This window comes from Procambarus clarkii, chromosome 92 (assembly GCF_040958095.1).
Source record: "Procambarus clarkii isolate CNS0578487 chromosome 92, FALCON_Pclarkii_2.0, whole genome shotgun sequence".
NCBI lineage: Eukaryota > Metazoa > Arthropoda > Malacostraca > Decapoda > Cambaridae > Procambarus > Procambarus clarkii.
Window position 1 is genome coordinate 5022975 of NC_091241.1, and position 18110 is coordinate 5041084.

The 18110-nt window shown below is 39.9% G+C and overlaps 1 protein-coding gene across 1 annotated transcript; it reads right to left on the minus strand.

Annotated features, from left to right (window-relative positions):
* Positions 1–254: 254 nt before the first annotated feature.
* On the minus strand, positions 255–17587 carry LOC123775127 (splicing factor 3b subunit 1). Its single transcript, XM_045770023.2, is given in 13 exon segments — positions 255–1561; positions 1842–2554; positions 2557–3220; positions 3222–4247; positions 4249–4437; positions 4439–5014; positions 5016–5114; positions 6900–6979; positions 11653–11682; positions 11685–11778; positions 12832–12915; positions 15414–15613; positions 17451–17587. Coding segments are annotated over 13 exon segments (3963 nt in total). The 5' UTR covers positions 17479–17587; the 3' UTR covers positions 255–1381.
* Between the last annotated feature and the right edge of the window lie 523 nt (positions 17588–18110).

The window sequence follows — 18110 nt, forward strand, 5'->3', positions numbered from 1 at the left end:
TCAACATTAGTCCAACCAGGCTTACCGTTCCTATACATTTGTTGGAATATGAATGTTATTAAGTTGAGCCTTAGCAAGGATAACTGTAATCAGTGGTTAGGTAAGGTTTGGAACTCTCCATTCCATTATAAAGTTTGTCGGAAGACCATTATCTAAGGGTTGAATTCCAACAAGGTTTCTCAACATTATTATAACAATCTAATTATCAACTGCTGCAAATACAGTAAAACATTTTGGTAAAATTAAAAAAGTGACCCACATATTTTTTATTAATTCAAACAAATCTGGTCATGTAGAGAAGTACAAGACAGGACTAAATGTCACCAAGTTTATATTTGAGATAAACATATAATCCCAGTACTGAACTCTCTTCTGGTACATGTCACCCCCCCCCCCTCCCTCACATACACACACACATTTTCTATATTACAGTACTTCAATCTTAAATGTGAGTATCTAATCAAAAATACAAATCATCTATAAACCTTATCCCAAATCTGAAGTTGTATTTACAATACAACAATTATGGACTTTAATGAACCTTGAATTGCTCTCCGCACATGGAAATAAAATTGGTTGACCAATATGAATTTAAAAATGTGAAAAATTGTAAAAAGAAAACCATTAATCAACTGTTACAGGAAAGAGTTTTAACCATATATAAATATATACAAATGACCAGCAATTGAGTGGTCACTTCACAAACCAATGATGGATGTGATAAATTAATGTTTTGTATGGACCTGTCAAAAATAGCACAATGACCAGGACACCATGGTAACACCTACATTTCTGTAACATGAGTAACAGTTTTCTGTAATGAGTGACCATACAAAATCTATGAAATAAAGTACAATAAACTTACTTTGGGAGAAAAGAACATATTTACAAAGGATTTTCGTTTAAAGGAGTGTCTTGAAACATCAAGAATTATTATTTCAGTGCTCTCTAGATGTCAAGTTTGTACTCGAGCACATCTGACACTAACTTAGTGCCTGTTTTCTTTCAAGGGCAATTAAAATTGTAAGATGGACAATTATATATTACATAACCGAGCATCTGATGCAGTGAGACACAGTACAAGCACACTGCACAAGGTACCAATGTTACGTTATGATAAGCCTGATGAACTATACGTTATTTACTTTTTTTTGTACAAAACCACAAGTTGCTAAAAATTTAAGTCTTGTATTGCTTTGAGGGGTAGAAACCCCTCCATATCTATGGTGGCTGCTGCCTCAAATGGCAAGTTAAATGGGGGAAAAAAAAAAATCACAGGAGCTAACATGCTAGTTCCAGCCTCAGCTTCATACAGTCTCAATAGACAGATGTACAGATGTCACACACACTACAGCTTATTTTAAATAAGAATACTAGCAATTTACAGAATAATGTCCAATTCGTCTCTGGTATAAACATTACTCCCCATGTTCATTATCCGTGGGTATCCAGCCACAAGGGCATCTTGTGCACCAATGTAAAGATTGTTGTAAATTTTCCAATAGACATCACGTACTTTTCTGGCTGGGTGGAAGAGTCCTTGCAGTACATACTGTAGAATCTGCAAGCAAAAGAATTTTCCTTTAGGGATATGTATTGCTTACAAATAATTAAGCTACAAATTTTGATATAGTTAATAGTCCACAAGAACATGTACTGTCTGGATGAGAAAGTACATGTTAGGTAATTCTTGACTAAAAAAAAAAAAAAAAAAAGCAAGTGGAACAGAATGATCTTTGCCACAATTGTGAAATGTTTGGAAAGAATGGTTTAAGTAGGAACAAAAAATAGCAATTACCTCTAACACTAAATACACAAACAAAAACAAACAGCTCACTTACTTTCTGAGGTCCTAGTGCCACACGAAGCCCCTCAATGCTATCCATGAAGGCTTGAACCAGGTGAGGAGAAGTTTCAAATATATTGGGCCAAACATAATTCAAGAGATGAACCATTGCATCTTCACAACCAAATCCATAGACTCCAATAGCCATGTGCTTGATAGCAGCACAAGCAGTCTGTCTGTGAACCAGGTCTCTATCCATGAGGGCATCTTCCAGCAGGGATGTGACAGCATATATATAATCTTTCCCCATTTCTCCAATGTATTCAAAGAGAAATGAGAGAGATTTCAGAACACCATTTTGAACATTCAGCTCAGGAACTCTATATTCATTCATAAGTCCAGGCAGGACAGTGAAAGGGGAACATGTCTCTGCAACTATGGCAATAGCAACAGTTGTGCACACACGATTTTGGCGTTCCTGAACTTTGAGATTGTTTAGTAGTGTGGCTAACACATCATGTGGGCCAATAGCTTTGGCAATATAACCAAATGTGTTGACAGTGGCTCTTCTGATGGCTTTCTTATGAGCCTTCAGAAGTTCTAACAACTCGAAACAAATCCTCATCCATTCGCGAGGACTCACATACTCTGGCCCACGATCTGCAATGCGTCCCACCAAATCAATACAGTTTTCTTGCACTTTTTCATGTCTGTTCTTGAGAATTGGAGTGAGACGAGGTAACAGGTCCTTGATAGGTGGATTCATTTGTGCATGCCAATGACATTAACAATGCCTTTTAGGGCGCCCAAGATAGACCCGAGTACCTCTGGGTACTCCTCACCGAGATACTCATACAACACAACTCCCAAATGACCCATCAGTTTCTCTTCCTGACATGTTTTCATCACGACGGCAATGCGGGATATCAAATCTGCAGCTTGCTGACGCACTTTTGCAGATTTGTTGTTCAGTCGCCACAAAATTGTACCACAAATCTGAGGGAGGTAGGCCTTAACTCGAGATCCTAGTGCATTCACAATTGTGCCAAAGCCATTGAGCATAACAACATCTTCAGTTGTCTGCTCTTGGAAAGCATACAGAATGCCATCAATAAGTTGTTCTTCAAGTCGGGAATCTATATCGGCAGCTCCAAGGTTTGCCATAATTTTTTCGATAGTTTCCATAACCATTTTTCGGTACTGTTCATTTTCATCCTTTAGGTCATCAACAATGCGGTTGACTATCTCTGACGTCCCCACCTTATTTGCAATTTCAACCGTGGTGTCAACGAGCTGGCGATAGTTACGACGATCAAGAGCCATTCTGTGGTTCCAGAAGTGCTTAAAGAAGTGTGGCAAGATCTCTTCCTTAATGTACCCAGGTTCAACACCATCAGTGGCACAACACTGTTTCACCACTTTTAACACAATTTTTCTTCATCTCTTCGTCAGGACTCTGAAATTCACGGATGAGAATCAGCATCACTTCCCTTGTGTAGTAATCAGCATATTCTCCATCCATAAGTGGAATAAGGTATCCAATTGCTTTAAGGAAGGCAGCAAGACCTTTTCCTCGGTGCTGACGGATACCACGCCACAGAGGTTTCAAAACAGAATCAAAGCTCTCAATACCATATGGAGTAGCAGCTTCAGCCAGAGCCGCTAAAGCCAAAGCAGTGATTGTACGTACTTTTTGCTGCTCATCAACTAGACCATGTTCAATAATTTCCACAAGAGAACGAAGGTGGGGCAATATAGCACAACCCATTAAAATGGCAATCTGCTGCACTATTTTGATGCCTGTATGCCGAGCCTGCCAAGATTTCTTGCTTTTGCACACAGCTTTTAAGAATGGCAAGAGGGAAGGAATACCTAGAGCAGATGCCACAACAGCAAAAGCTCGAGCAGTTGTATTACGTACATATTCATCGATGTTGTCAATATCAGGCCTCATTGTGGAAATCATTGTTGCTAAACCAGCTGCCTTGGCTAAATTACTGATAATTTCACGGCCTTCTACACGAGCATAATAATCTTCATCAATAAGCAAAGGTTCAATAACCACCAAAATTTTGTGAACGTAAGGACGAACAAGATCATCCAATTTGTAGAGAACTCTGTCAATGACTTTAACCAGAAGATGGCGTTCTTGATCTTCCAGTGTTGGGGACATCAGAAGTGGCAAGATCTGGTTGAACAGAGGACCAGCACCAAACTCACGGGCCTTATCTGTAATCTGGCGGAGAGCTGCTTTACGCATAGGTGGTGTACCATTCTTTATCTTCAACAAAAGTTTCATAATTTTCCTTTCTTTCTGTTCTTCAGGGCTCAAGCTTTCCTCATCAACATCCTGAAGTAGCTTATCAAAATACTGTGCATCCTCAGGTTTTAGCAATGGAAGATTTCCCTTTGGCTGAGAATCTTCGTGTTTAGGAGTCATGCCTTCTTTCTGCATGAAAAAAGCCTTGTGGTGTACCCATCATAGGTGTAGGCGTTGCTGTGAGTTTACGGGCTGGTGTCCTGATAGGTACATATCCCTGTGGAGGGGGTAGAATTTCATATCCTGGTGGAAACAATGCATCAAGTTCCTCATCTGTCATGGGGCGATTTCTTTCATCAATTTCTCTCTCCCAACGGAAGGCATGAATCTGTTTCAGGAGTCATGTTCACCAGCTGTCCAGGTGATGGTGTTGCCATTCCAATGGCTTTAGGTCCTACTGGTGTTGTTCCTCCTGGGGTGATAGCACCTGGAGTCATCATTCCTGGAGTCATGCTAGGAGTGTGGGGTGTGGATGGAGTCAAAGCCCCTGATGGTGTGGCAACTGGAGTCTGTGCTGCAGGAGTTTCATCCCACCTTGAACGTCGCTTGCTTGCACTTGGAGTTGGGGTTTCTTGAATAAGATCACCAGCTCCACGATCAGTGCGAGGAGTCTCGGCCCACCCACTATTGTGTCCTGGAGTTTCTCCTCTATCTGTTTTTGGAGTTTCATCCCACCGATTTCGACGAGCAGAGGGTGTCAACTTATCATGACCCGGAGTTTCATGACCAGGGGTAGCATGTCCAGGGGTAGCATCCCACATGCGGGTACTTTGCCCAGGAGTTGCTCCAGGTGTTTCGCCCCCCTTAGCTCGACCAGGAGTTTCATCCCAACGAGCAATGGATGGAGTTTCCGCTTCCCAAGTCGATTTCTTCTTCGGTTGAGGAGTGTCGTCAGCTGTCTGATCCCAAACGACCGCGCTTTCTAGGGGCAGCTTTTGGAGCCTCACCATTGGTCGCCACAGCCTGGAGAGTTCCTTCTTTTGAACGTTCTTGCATTGTCTTCCGAATCTGAAATAAAAATATGTAAAGTTTTCTGAATTAGATGCAATGAACAAGTAGTTTGTTATAAAAGACTGAATGATAGGCATTTTATCTTGACAATTCACGCAACATTATTCACACTCAATCTTAAATGGCCAAGATGTGTCCAGATATACATAGCATGTGTGGGGGGCACTATTTGTGTGTAATACTACTGAATGAAGAGGGCATCCATCATGGACAGTGTGGCTCTCTTGGGAAGTGCCTCCCTATACTATGAAAAAGGGAACAAAGTAACGATAGTTAACTTCCAACACTAGTTCAAGCAAACACTGGGCTATTAACTACAACAGCACTTGTTTACAAGATAATGCAAGAGATACTAATACGCAAGTCATGCCTCAGAAGGACATACCAGTCAAGGACAAGCCTTTAGTGCACACTAAGTTTTGCTCAGTGAAGAGTTTTCAGGTTCAGTTACTTTACTAAATATTTCTGAGATTATAATGTCTACCACTTTTAATTAACATGAAAGCATTAAAAGTGGCCCAGTGTTCTAATAAACTCCTGGATGGTCAGAACAGGTTGTGTTCATATTCAATGCAAATTGTTTAAAAGAAACAAATAAATTTGAGTTTTAGCGAGGCGTCCTCGCCTCAGCCACCACTGTGCTTGCAGCTTACAGAATCGAATTGTAACCTACAGTATTGCAGTGCACAAAATCTGAATCTGCCACATAGAAATAATTCCTCATGAGGCAAGTTTGCAAATTTGTAAACTTCATCCTGGAGACATTCATGTAACACCACATTAAGCAGGCCATGAGAATGAGGGATGTTTCATCAATACTCGACTTATTCACCAGGAAAGAAAGGTATTTGACATCCAGTACCTCCCTCCCTTGGGAAAGAGGTGACACTGCCCCTGTTGATAATTAAATATGCAATGTGAAATAATCTAGAAGAGAATGGGGAATTGAAATAGTTAAAAACTTGAGTTCAAGAGAGGACACCATGGGGAACTTAGCAAATTCTTTAATGAATTTTAATTAGAAAGACTTGTTGCTAGGCAAGGAAGTAAATGAGATGTATGCCAAAATCTATGAAAATATACAATGAGAGCACAAAATAATTTATACCAAAACAGAGATGCAGAACCGGATAACAGGTTCGGTTCATAGAAATTGTGAAAGGCCTAAAGGGGGGTAAAGATAAGACAATCAGTAAAATATAGGAAAGAATCTAACCCTCAAATATACCAACACTACAAACAATTAAGAAAAATACACAGCCGCGAGTAGAGGCAGAAAGGATTTTTGAGAAAGGGTTGTGGACAAATGTAAAACAGATCCAGGCCTTTTCTATAAACTCAATAAAAGCAAGCTGCATGTAAAGGAGTAACTGCAGAAATAGAGAATGGGGAACGGGTTCACAGAGAATGAAAAAGAAACTTGAAACACTAAATGAACATTTCCACATTGTGTTTGTGCAACAAGAGGTTTTCAGAAACCCTGACACAATACCAATTCCAGAAAACACCATAGAGTACACAGAAGTGTCTCGAGATGTAGTGGAAAATTACTCAAAGGCTAGGAAGAAATAAAGCTGTTAGACCAAATGGTCTAACACTTTGGGTGCCGAGAGAATGTGCAAATGAGCCGAGCATTCCAAAATTTCAAATTCCAGAGAAATTCCAAATACAATGAGTCGGCTTTGCGATAGTTTTGTTTGAGCGAGTTCACACTGTATTATGGGCCTCCAGATATACCATGCTGCTAATGCAATTTCACAAATGTGGTGAATTAATACTCACTAGTGCTTCTTCTCCCTTGAGACGTGCTTCCTGCATGATGTGGGCATAGGTGCGGGCATTCATGTCTGGTGTCTTCCCTCCTGCAAGATACACACGGCCAATGCATTAGTACTTGATCATCAATTTTAAGTATACGCTTTAATTATCTAAATTTTATGTCCTAAATGTGAATGTAATAAAGACTGATTCAGGAAGAAATACAAAAAAAAAAAAAAAACTAAATTATGGCTATACAAAATCTCTACACAAATTTGGAATGAAGGCAATATTTGTATCAACCCCTCAACATTTGATATTTATAAATTAAATCGACACAGGACAAATTAAAGGGCTAAAGTCTATCCAGTGTTATCTAGGGTCTAGAAGTAACCTGCAACAATAAAATGGCGGCACACTGGTGTTGGGTATGTATCAATAATTCACACCGAGCTGGTGCAGGCGACACACAATGGTCAGCTTATGCTGAAACACCTGCTTGGTTAAGAAATAATTAAGAGGAGCCTAAACACTGATTTGTTTGATACATTACAAGTGACAAATCACAACAAGAAGGTGGAGAGCATTATAAAAGTAATTTAGCATTGTGTGGTAGGGCAGCACACCTGAATGTACACACACACACACAACACTGCAGACTAAGAGCATGCAAGGACTAGAAGGATATACTGTGCAACACTCAGGCCATACCATGGCACTCAACCCACAGTTTTTATAGACACATCACGTTCTTGTGATATTGTGTACTGTAGTCATCTTCGGCATACATGTGTGTGACCGTAAGTAGTCGGCTACATGGATCAACGACACCCAAGCTGCTCCACTGCTATGAATTTTAAGATCAATGCAATCCAAAATGACTCCTTTTGCTGTTCACCAAATAGTCCATGATAATTTAGCACAGAAAATTCATGTAATGCTTGCACATATTACTAAGAGTTCTTAGTACTGTAATATGAGTAGTCAAACATACTGTAGTACAGTATTTTTGTTTCATATAATAACCTGCAATTGCCCTCAACACATCAACTGAATAATTGTATGCATGGAACTCAAATACACTAAATTTTATGTAACAAGGAAATACTTGTAAAGTTGGGTGTTGTTCTTGGTAAAACCTTAAGACATGGGAATGCACATATTTTTAGGTACATAAACACACCCAAAGTGTATGAATGTCCAGCATGAGAACGACATGAACTCCAACGTCTACTACATGCTAAGAGAATGACAAATAATGTCTATCTGTCCCAATCATACTTTTGGAGATTCGTTTCTTCCTTAACTTCCCTGGTAAAGTGGTTGAGGGGGGACATTAGCCTACCTGATAAAAAGGGGGGGGGGGCATCCATCCTGCTGAGGAAGGGGCAACACTACCTCCCCACTGCAGAGTGGGGAACATGCCCTCCCATCTGAGGGGAGGGGGGAAAATACCTCTTTATTGAGGGAGTCAGGACACATTCTTCCCACTGAAGCAAGGAAGCAGGGAATTAAGTGGGAACTCCCCACTTAATGGGGGAGAATTTATTCCATGCTGAGGGGGACACAACCTCCCTACTCAGGGAAAAGGTGTACACAATCTCCCCACTGAAGGGGTGGGCCATGACCTCCAAGAATAAAGGGAAGCATGACTTTCCTATTGAGGTAGGGCCATGACCTTCCAGCAAACTGGGGGACAGGTAATCCTACTGAGGTAGAGGACATGAACCCCTGTAGAGGAAGTGAGGGGGGTACACGACCTTCCTGTTGATGGGTGTACCTCCATACATACGCAGGGACACAACCACCATCTCGCTGAGGGTGGGGGACACCACCATCTCACTAAGGGAAAGGGGTCACAACTTTCCCGAAGAGGGAGGGTACATGACCTTCCCTACCGAGGCGAGGGGGAAGAGACTACTTCCCTACTGAAGGGGGACGAAACTTCTTTCCTGCTGTAAGGGTAGGGACACATACTCCCTATTTAAAGGATGGGGAGGAACTACCTCCCTGCTGTGGGGGAGGACACCACCTTCCCACTAAGGGAAATAGTACATGACCTCCCAGCAGAGAGGATGAGGGGGGAACATAACCTCCCCACTGAGGGGTGAACACAACCAACTCACATAGTGGAAGAAACACTCATAGCTTAGGGGAAGGGGAGGGGAAACAACCTCCCTGCTGATGGAAGAGGACATGACCTCCCAGTGGGGGAGGGGGGGGGGGGGAGGGGGGGGGGGAGGGGGGAGGGGGGGAGGGGGGGAGGGGGGGGAGGGGGGGGGGGAGGGAAACCGTCCCTTTGAGGGAGATGACTTTATCGTCTGGTGAGATGGATACGAATCATCTCTTGTGAGGTGGACATACAGAGATGCCTGCCTGACAGCCGTATTCACACAGAATATTCTAGCTCATTACATTACCCTCGTGCTGTTTTAAAGTTTTTTTTACATGTACTCATGTATCTCCCCTTTTCAAGATTATTTTAGGCACGTATTTTAATTCAGTAAATCTTGCACACTCATTTAGCCAAGACCAATGATGTATATAGCACAGTAAAGACCGAGTTAGTTTATACAATATTCAAACTAAGACTGATTCAAGAGCCTTAATGCACATGATCTTGATAGCAAAGAACCTTAAAGCGTATTATCTTTATAGCAAAACTCAGCTTCAAACTTGGCCATCTGAGGGGGTTAATGACAAACATATTGCTTTCTTAGTTAATTTTGGAATTTTATACAATAAAATCTTGAGGACTTATTGTTGATAAAATTGTACACCTGAGTCCATGTTAACAATGAATCTATGACCTAAAAATAAACTTAATGAACAGTGAGTCAATATAGTTCTTTAAGTTTGCAAAGTATTACATCAAATGATAATGTAACAAGATCCTGCTATGGGAATATTATATAGTACAATATGAATCTCAAGCCAACTGCTCAAATCTTTAAATGTATATACTGTATATATATATATAAATAAATCTATGCACATGGACCCAGGGTATGGGCGTTATACGTACGTGGTAGTGTCGAAGATTACTCTAGCTGCCGCACCCTTATGTCAAGGAGGAAGAAACCCTAGAAATAATCTCTGTGATTAGTGGCTTTCTGTAGTACCTTTCACACACAACACACACACATAATGAAACAAAGCCCCCGCTTGTGTTTCTTCTGGGTCTTCTCTTTACCGTGTATCTCCACCTTCACCGCTGGGTTACCTGGGAGCCTCTCTCTCTCTTTTCTGTTTTAACATCATCTTTTTTCTTCAATACTCTTGTTCTTACTGATTTTAGATAGTAAGCCCCACATTAACCCAGATTTCAACAGCCACCACACTACTCTCATTGTTACACTACCCAGAGCCCAGATGCTGCCATGTATTGCAAATACAGTCATGGCAGCCGGGCACAGCAGTAATAGTTTTGACCAAACACATCTCGACAAAGAACTTGATATGTTACAGTAGAAAATGAAAATGGCGTAGAAATACAGGGTTACTGGGGGTTATTTAACAGTATAAATTCCTAGATTTTCAGGTATTATCTAGCTTCATATCCTACATATCAAATTCACAATAACCACTAACTACATTCTAAACCTATATAAATAAATATACATACATACACATATATGCATGCATGCAGGCATTTCATATTAATATATATACAGTAGTATATATATATTTATATGTATATATACTGTACAGTATATATAAACTCTGACAAAGAAGATATGAAGACAAAGCATGCGAGCTTTTATACTGCTGGAAAGACCCCATCTGGGCAACTCAAACTCCTCACAATGAACCAAAGTTCTCATGCCATTTGTTCCAATTTCTTTGCGAGATGTGAACGCATGCACATACACACATACAGTACAGTTTATGTATGTGTGTATATATAAACACTAACATGTATGTATGACACTATATGTAAATCTATGGACATTTTTTTCTGGAAATAATATCCATACAGTAACTGCAACAATGTTACCAAGTGTTGACCAACCTTTTCCTGTTAACAATTACCTCTAAGTTTTTGACAGCTCTACAGCACAGTGGAAACACTGTGCCAAAACCTGAAGCTATGTATATCACCAAAATCCTAACCTAGTATTGATCTGATCAGTGCAATGTACATCTACAGGCTACGTCTTGTAATCTTATTATCTTGTAATATTACGTTTGAGAGGCTCATGATCACGACTCTGGTGAAACTTCGCAGGAGAGTCGGCCGGTACACTCCGCAGGGGGAAAGAAAACAGATTGTACATTAGTAGAGTTGGTGATTCCTGGCGGGCTGGTCCCGTGGCAGTAGAGGTAGTGGATGTGCTTTGTGGTGTTCCTCTGATACTCTCACGCCATTACTGGCCCCATTGCTTATAATTACCTTTGACAGTGATATGTATCCAATATGATACTACTGTAGTTATAACAACAACACTTATGAAAACATCTTGGATTTAAGCAAATTTTTGGTTCCCCTCCCTTATGATATACAAAATGGACATTCATACATCCACATATACACCAATGCAAGGCCAGCCTCAAAGTTAAAGAAACCTTCAGCAAATCTGATAGTCCAAAGGTATCCAATTTAAGGTTAAGTTAGTACAAAAGATCCGGCTGAGTAATGGTGGATTTGACAGCTGACCGAGCACCTCACACAGCCACATGAGAAAGCAACACACACAAGAGATGAAAGGCTGAGCCTTCACCATCCTAACATGAGTATCTTACAAGAGCCAGAACAGCAAGGTACGCCACCACTTACCATCGGCAAACGGGTCAATGCGCTCGGGGAAATGACCTGCATAATACGGCGAGCACGGTATTCATCTTCTCTGTCAGCAATGGTGGGCCTCTTGTACTGAGCCATAGGGTCATGATCTTTATCGACCTAGAATAACAAACAACACACATCAATACTGTGTTTAAATCATAGTTGTGTAAAAAATGTATTTGTGTATACTTAGTGTGTCATTGCTGTGTTTTCATAACTGTTTTAAACACAGTAAACACAGCAATAACACACTGTGTAAGTACACACAAATACATTTGTATGTGAATGCAAGCATGAGTCCCCTGCCAATTAAAAATGTTATAAAAAAAATTCTAATTAAATCTAATATTTCACATTCATACTGGCTCATACATTAGTGTGCATTTATTTATTAAGGTTTAGTCAGTTAATGATTCCAACAGTGTACCACCGTCGAGCAGGATGACTGCTCCTGTCAATCTATCATTTCAGCAATTGCAAGTTAACCTTTGATAAACATTGCTCAGCAGCAGCAAGATGTACCAGCATTAATACTGATATTCAACAAATAATTGTAATAATTTTATTTAAAAAATATATGTAGAAGAGCATGATACAATGGTTAAATCAGTAGTCACATAAATGTATATTTAATAAAGCCACTAGAATACAAACACTGCCTATTCCCTTGACCGCTACTTATTAATGATATCACACCTGTTCCATTACCTGGAGGGTGTCTCAGGAGCTCTTCTACTCCCCTAGTGCAGCCTGGGGCCAGTCCTACATAATAATGCAGTCATCCCACAGAAAAATGCTGTATGACTATATTCATCTCGGTAATTAGCAGGTGGTAGGATGACAAAGATGCATGACAAACTCTATTGTGGATATGTTTACACTACTTTTCTTTGTGTTAGACAATTTAATTGATTTCTACTGTGTATATGTTACCAGCAGCTTCCAAGGTAGAAATTGAATGATGTGAAATTTGAGTGTGTGTGTGTGTGGGAGATGTATATAACCTATATGATCATATGGTCCAACATGCCTAAGTGTCACGGTTCAGCTCGGAAGCATGCCGCAAACCATTTTCTCTTCTGGTTACTACTTTTACTTAAATATCTTTGATGCTTTGGTCTATCTTGACAAGTGTTAACTTTCAAAGGTAACTTAAAGTAGCCCACTTACCATTTCATTAAGGAAGAGCTGGGGGGCTGTGTATGCATTACCCCCCTTCTTCCCCAAGGTGGTCCCTCCATCATCATCTTCATCCTGGAAAATTGATGCTTTCTCAATTACTTAGTTTCAGACATTCATGGGTAAGGGGAAGACGGAGTCAAGAAGACAAACACAGGAGGGAAAGTTGGGGTTTAAAACACTAGTTGCAAAGGCTGAAAAAGGAAATATCTTTTAGGGGAAAAAAGTAATGTTAAATACAGGAACAACCTTAAATAATTGCCAGTGTCGACATGACCCTTACCTACACTGTATTGTGTATTATTACATCTTATTATTAAACTAAATACTAAGCAAACTGTTTTATATTTTATTCTTGTAGTTGGCATATTCCTGGTCACTACCAATTTTCACACTTTGTTGACGTGCAAGTCATGAACGCATACTGAATGTATCCGATCATTTTGGCCCTCTTTTTTTCTATCTTCATATTTACTCTAACACACTTTCTTCACTACTACCATACTCAATTTATTTAACATGACTATATATTGTAGCATTATATTCTCAATCTTACATCACAAACATTTATACTTCCCACCTTTCCTTATTCTTCTTGTCTCATGATAATTGCATGTCTCACATTGTTCATCCCTTGATGTTTTATAATCAAACTACACCACCTTTTTACATCCATTACAGTTGGAACAACTGCTGCTTCTTGCACCCTTCTAAGCTTATCTTAAGGGGTTCCAGAATTACAGTCGGGTTTGTTCTCGACAGACAATCGAGAATTCCGGATTCGAATCCCGGACGGGACGGAAATGGTTGGGCACATTTCCTTTCACTTAATGCTTATGTTCCCTAGCAGTAAACAGGTACTTGGGAGTTAGTCAACTTGTAGAGGGTTTGCATCCTAGGCAAAGTCAGTAATTCAGCCTTGGGGGAGGGAGGAGGGGGGGGGAGGGAGGAAAGACCTCGATAAAAGCACAACGTGTATGAATACATCCTGGTTTTCTGTCCCCCGACAACGAATTAAAAATAAAATTATTATTATCTATTTGTACTTTTTTCCTAACTAGTATTTCACCAGCTTCATTCAATCTGCTTTCAACTTCACTTGCACAAATTGTCAGCTCACAACCAATTGGATCCCTACGTTCAATATTTAGATAGGGCAAGACATCTGTGCACCCAAGGCCTCTGTTTACCTAGCAGTATACAGGTACTTGGGAGTTGGGTAACTATTGTGGGTTACATTTTGGGGCACTAAGTCATTGGCCCCGTACTCGAGCTTAATAGGCTTCTTGTCCCCCGACAATGAGAGAGCAAAAATTTACATACCTAGTAACCTAGTATAATATTGTACTTTCAAGCATAATTGTTTAACAATCATCTTGGTGATACAATTACTACCAGAAATTGACAACAATCATGTTGATATTAATGTACTTACAGTAATTCTGTATGAATGCAAATATTACACATAAGAACAGACACAAAATAAATATTGCTAGTACTGTACAGTACTATCTGTACAGTATACACTATCGATTACCCAAATCTCCAGATTAGTCAACAGGTATCTGATTTAAAGTTCTCCTGGTTATTTGCCAACAGGTGAAACAAGTTACAACGCAACAAGAGAGAGGCCAGCCTATCAGATACCTTTATTTACATTAATGTACAAGGGCTGAACTGAATGGAAGGGTTCGAATCCCAGGTGGGACAGAAATGGTTGGTTGCATTTCCTATCACCTAATGCCTCTGTTCACCTCCTAGCTGTAAATAGGTACCCAGCTTGCTGTAGGCTGGAAAATGAAGACTTGCATACTGGGAAGGGTCAGTAATTCAGTCCTGGGGGAGGGGAGGGGGGGCGGGGAGGCCTCAATATATTGAATATATCCACACAATGAATTGTTATTATTATTAATAAAACAGTAAAAAAAATTTGAAGCATTTCTTAAGGGAGGATTTTTTTTATAAAACTATAAAATCTATTGTTCATTGTATAAAATCTACTTTATAACAAATTTATAAACAAAAAATTATACTGTATTTTACCAAATAAAATGATTTTAATTTGTTCAAATGCATCAGGTAATGCAATTGAACACAATTAGAAGAAAAAAATTTTCTCTTTAATTTTTTCCTGCACACTGTCGGGAATGTCTGGTATAAACAGTGGTACTGTACTGGGGTTAAGAGACCAAAACTTTTCAACACTTCCACAATACACAAGGGGCATAACTAGCCGAGCTCTCATAGTGCTCAAAACAGAACTTGATGAACAAGTACCAAAGGGCACTTGATCAACAGGCTGTGATTCATGTGTTATACAGTAAACAGCCGAGTCTAACAGCTCGATTGACCAGACTGTCAACTAGGAGGACTAGTCAGAGACTGGACTGTGGGGGGCATTGATTTCTGGAACCAACACTAGGCAAAAGTTACAGTAATTATGCATACAAAACACTAAAGTTATTTAGATCCAATTAGTTTGTATAATCATGTAACACTATATAAAACATGAGTATGGTTGTACATGAGCTTTCAAAATAATATAAACAAAATTAAAAATGTACAGTACTCACATCCAGGTCATCCACACCAATAGACTGAACATAATTTGCATATTTATTTCCATTTGAAATATCATAAATATCACTGTCGAAGTAGCCTCCACCATCGAGCCTCACACGCTCCTCGTCCTTGCTCAGTCCTTCAGGCAGTTGTGTTTCCTTGGCCAGATTGGCCTTTCGGTTTTGAATGTCTTTGATTTGGGCTTCAACATCTGCAATTAAAGATAAATTCTAGTAAGTAAATGCTAAAGACTCTTTTTATATAAAGTGAACAATGGCTTTTATCTAAAAATCAAATTAGGTAGTGTACAGTTATATCAAATTAACTCCTTTGAGTGTTAAGTGTTAACATATGACATAACTAAGACACTCACAAAGGGATTTTATATTATCCTGTAAGTAATCTCACCACAATAAATCAAGTAGAAAGTATGTAAATTGGTGGAACAAAATCTGAGGTTTGGGTGTACAGTACTACCCGATCAATCTTGACAAAATAATATATATCCATTAACAATAAGAAGCAAGTGTACAAAATGTTTCTACATGGGAATGTTAGCTCACAAGAGAAAGTAAAATGCTAGCCAAGTTTTTTCCTAGTCTGCACTAGAAGTGTTTTCACTCCTTGTAAAATCACCTCTCTTAACATGAAGCTTGCAGAAACTACATTCCATAGTTGCAGGTTATGTTCCAATAAATATCCTCCTAATACAACCCCTGCTTTATAGGGATGGGGGTGGGGGGATGGGAGTATCCATGCAACCTGTGTGAACCAAGTAATTGTGTTTGTAACGTATGGCATGTGAAGAGCCTGTGTAAGATTTAACCAAACTTCACTGATGATTGAGCTCGGAACTAATTTTTCACCTTTAAACTAGTCTGGCAACCTCTCGGCAGACTGTGATAAGCCCTAAATAACAGCTCAAAACGCCCTTTTGTCAACCAAAGCACTTGAACTTTTTCTACCATGTTAAGGACTCCCCCCCCCCTTTTGCCGACAGACAGAAATTTGCCTTATTAGACGGCCGCCACTCTCGGTGGCATGCCAGTACTAGTCATCCAATTAATGCGGTAATAATTCCCTTGCTGTAATAATATTCTTCTCACAATACTGTAGATACTTTCAACACAGCACCCATTAAGAATAACTATCATTAATACTCACTTTGAAATTGTTATATGAAGTTCACTCAGTAATGATATGACCTAGAGTATAGAAAGTTCCAATAAATGAAGTTGCACAAGCTGGAACCAGGTTTCAATCTCGCCCAACTGTGCCACAGCCACCACATACCTCAGAAGTAGTCAGCGGCGGCACACCTCAGGCCCTTGAGAGCCACTTTTTTATATTAACACATTTAGGTACATTGGCATTTGTACAGCTAACTGTAGACTATATGAAGGGGAGTACAGTGTCAAAAAATTAGCTATGTGATATTAAAACTCATCACACAGGATGGTTAGTCATACAGAGGCATGTGATAAGTAGACTCTGGCAAACTCTTGGTGCATTATGAGGATATGATGAACACAAGAGTAAATAAGGTAGCTAAAAGTCTAAAAAGTCCCCCATTTTGCAGGATGGTCAGTCATACAGGGCCATATGTTCAGTAGACTCCATTCTACTGCCAATTTCTACTCTGGCAAATTTTGGGTGCATTATGAGGATATCGTCAAGAACACGAGTGAATAAAAATAATGGCAAAGCTCCAGGTGCCTCATGCCAGGGTCTGAATGGTCTGATAACTGGGCATTCAGTGTAATGTGGGAGATCATGCCACAGTTCCTGCTCACAAAGTTTGCATCTGGAGTGCTCAGGATTGCGAGAGCCGTCGTCTCGGCCCACATCATCAACCTCTAAACTATACTGACGTATCATAGGGGTCATTGTCAGCCGCCGCTGTTACCCATTCCTGTCACCCCCGCAACACTTGTCATCCATATCACCAGGCACCTCGCAACACCCTTCCACACCTTCCCACAACATCAACTGTTGCTTCCTTTTGGAAAAATTACCGCAAGACGAGTAAATTCACCATAAACACCTACCTTCCGCTGTGAATTTGCGAGCGGCCATTTTTGTTTACACTGAGCGTAGTATTGATTGTGTGCGCATGCGCGATGGTGCGGGCAGGGGGCGGGTGTGTAGCGCGCCGCCAGGGACCCGCCACCACACACACTCTCACTTAACACTACTCTAACCTAACAACTCCACTTGCCTTATATATTTTGTTAAAAAAATCTTAACTTATATGTTTAATAAACAATTATACAAAAGCTTTATTATGAACCAAAACTAACTTAATAGCTTGATCTCTGCTTATTCCACTAACAACTAACATATGTACAACTACGTCTACAAATATTTATTCAGGTAAAGTACATACATACAAGGTAAGATACAAAAGTTGATGGATTTATAGATAGAGCTAGTACATACAATGTCTAAAGCCACTATTACGCAAAGCGTTTCGGCCAGGCAAAGCGTTAAATTAATAATTAATATAATCGTTAACTTAATCTAACTTTAATAAGTGCAGATTAATACTTGCCGAGATGAGAAAATAGAGAAAACGCACTATAGGGCTCTCTAGTATTCAGAATGTATAAGAACATAAGAATCAAGGAAACTGCAGAAGACCTGTTGGCCCATACGGGGCAGCTCTTATTTATATCCACCCAAACTCATTCATATATATGTTTAAACTA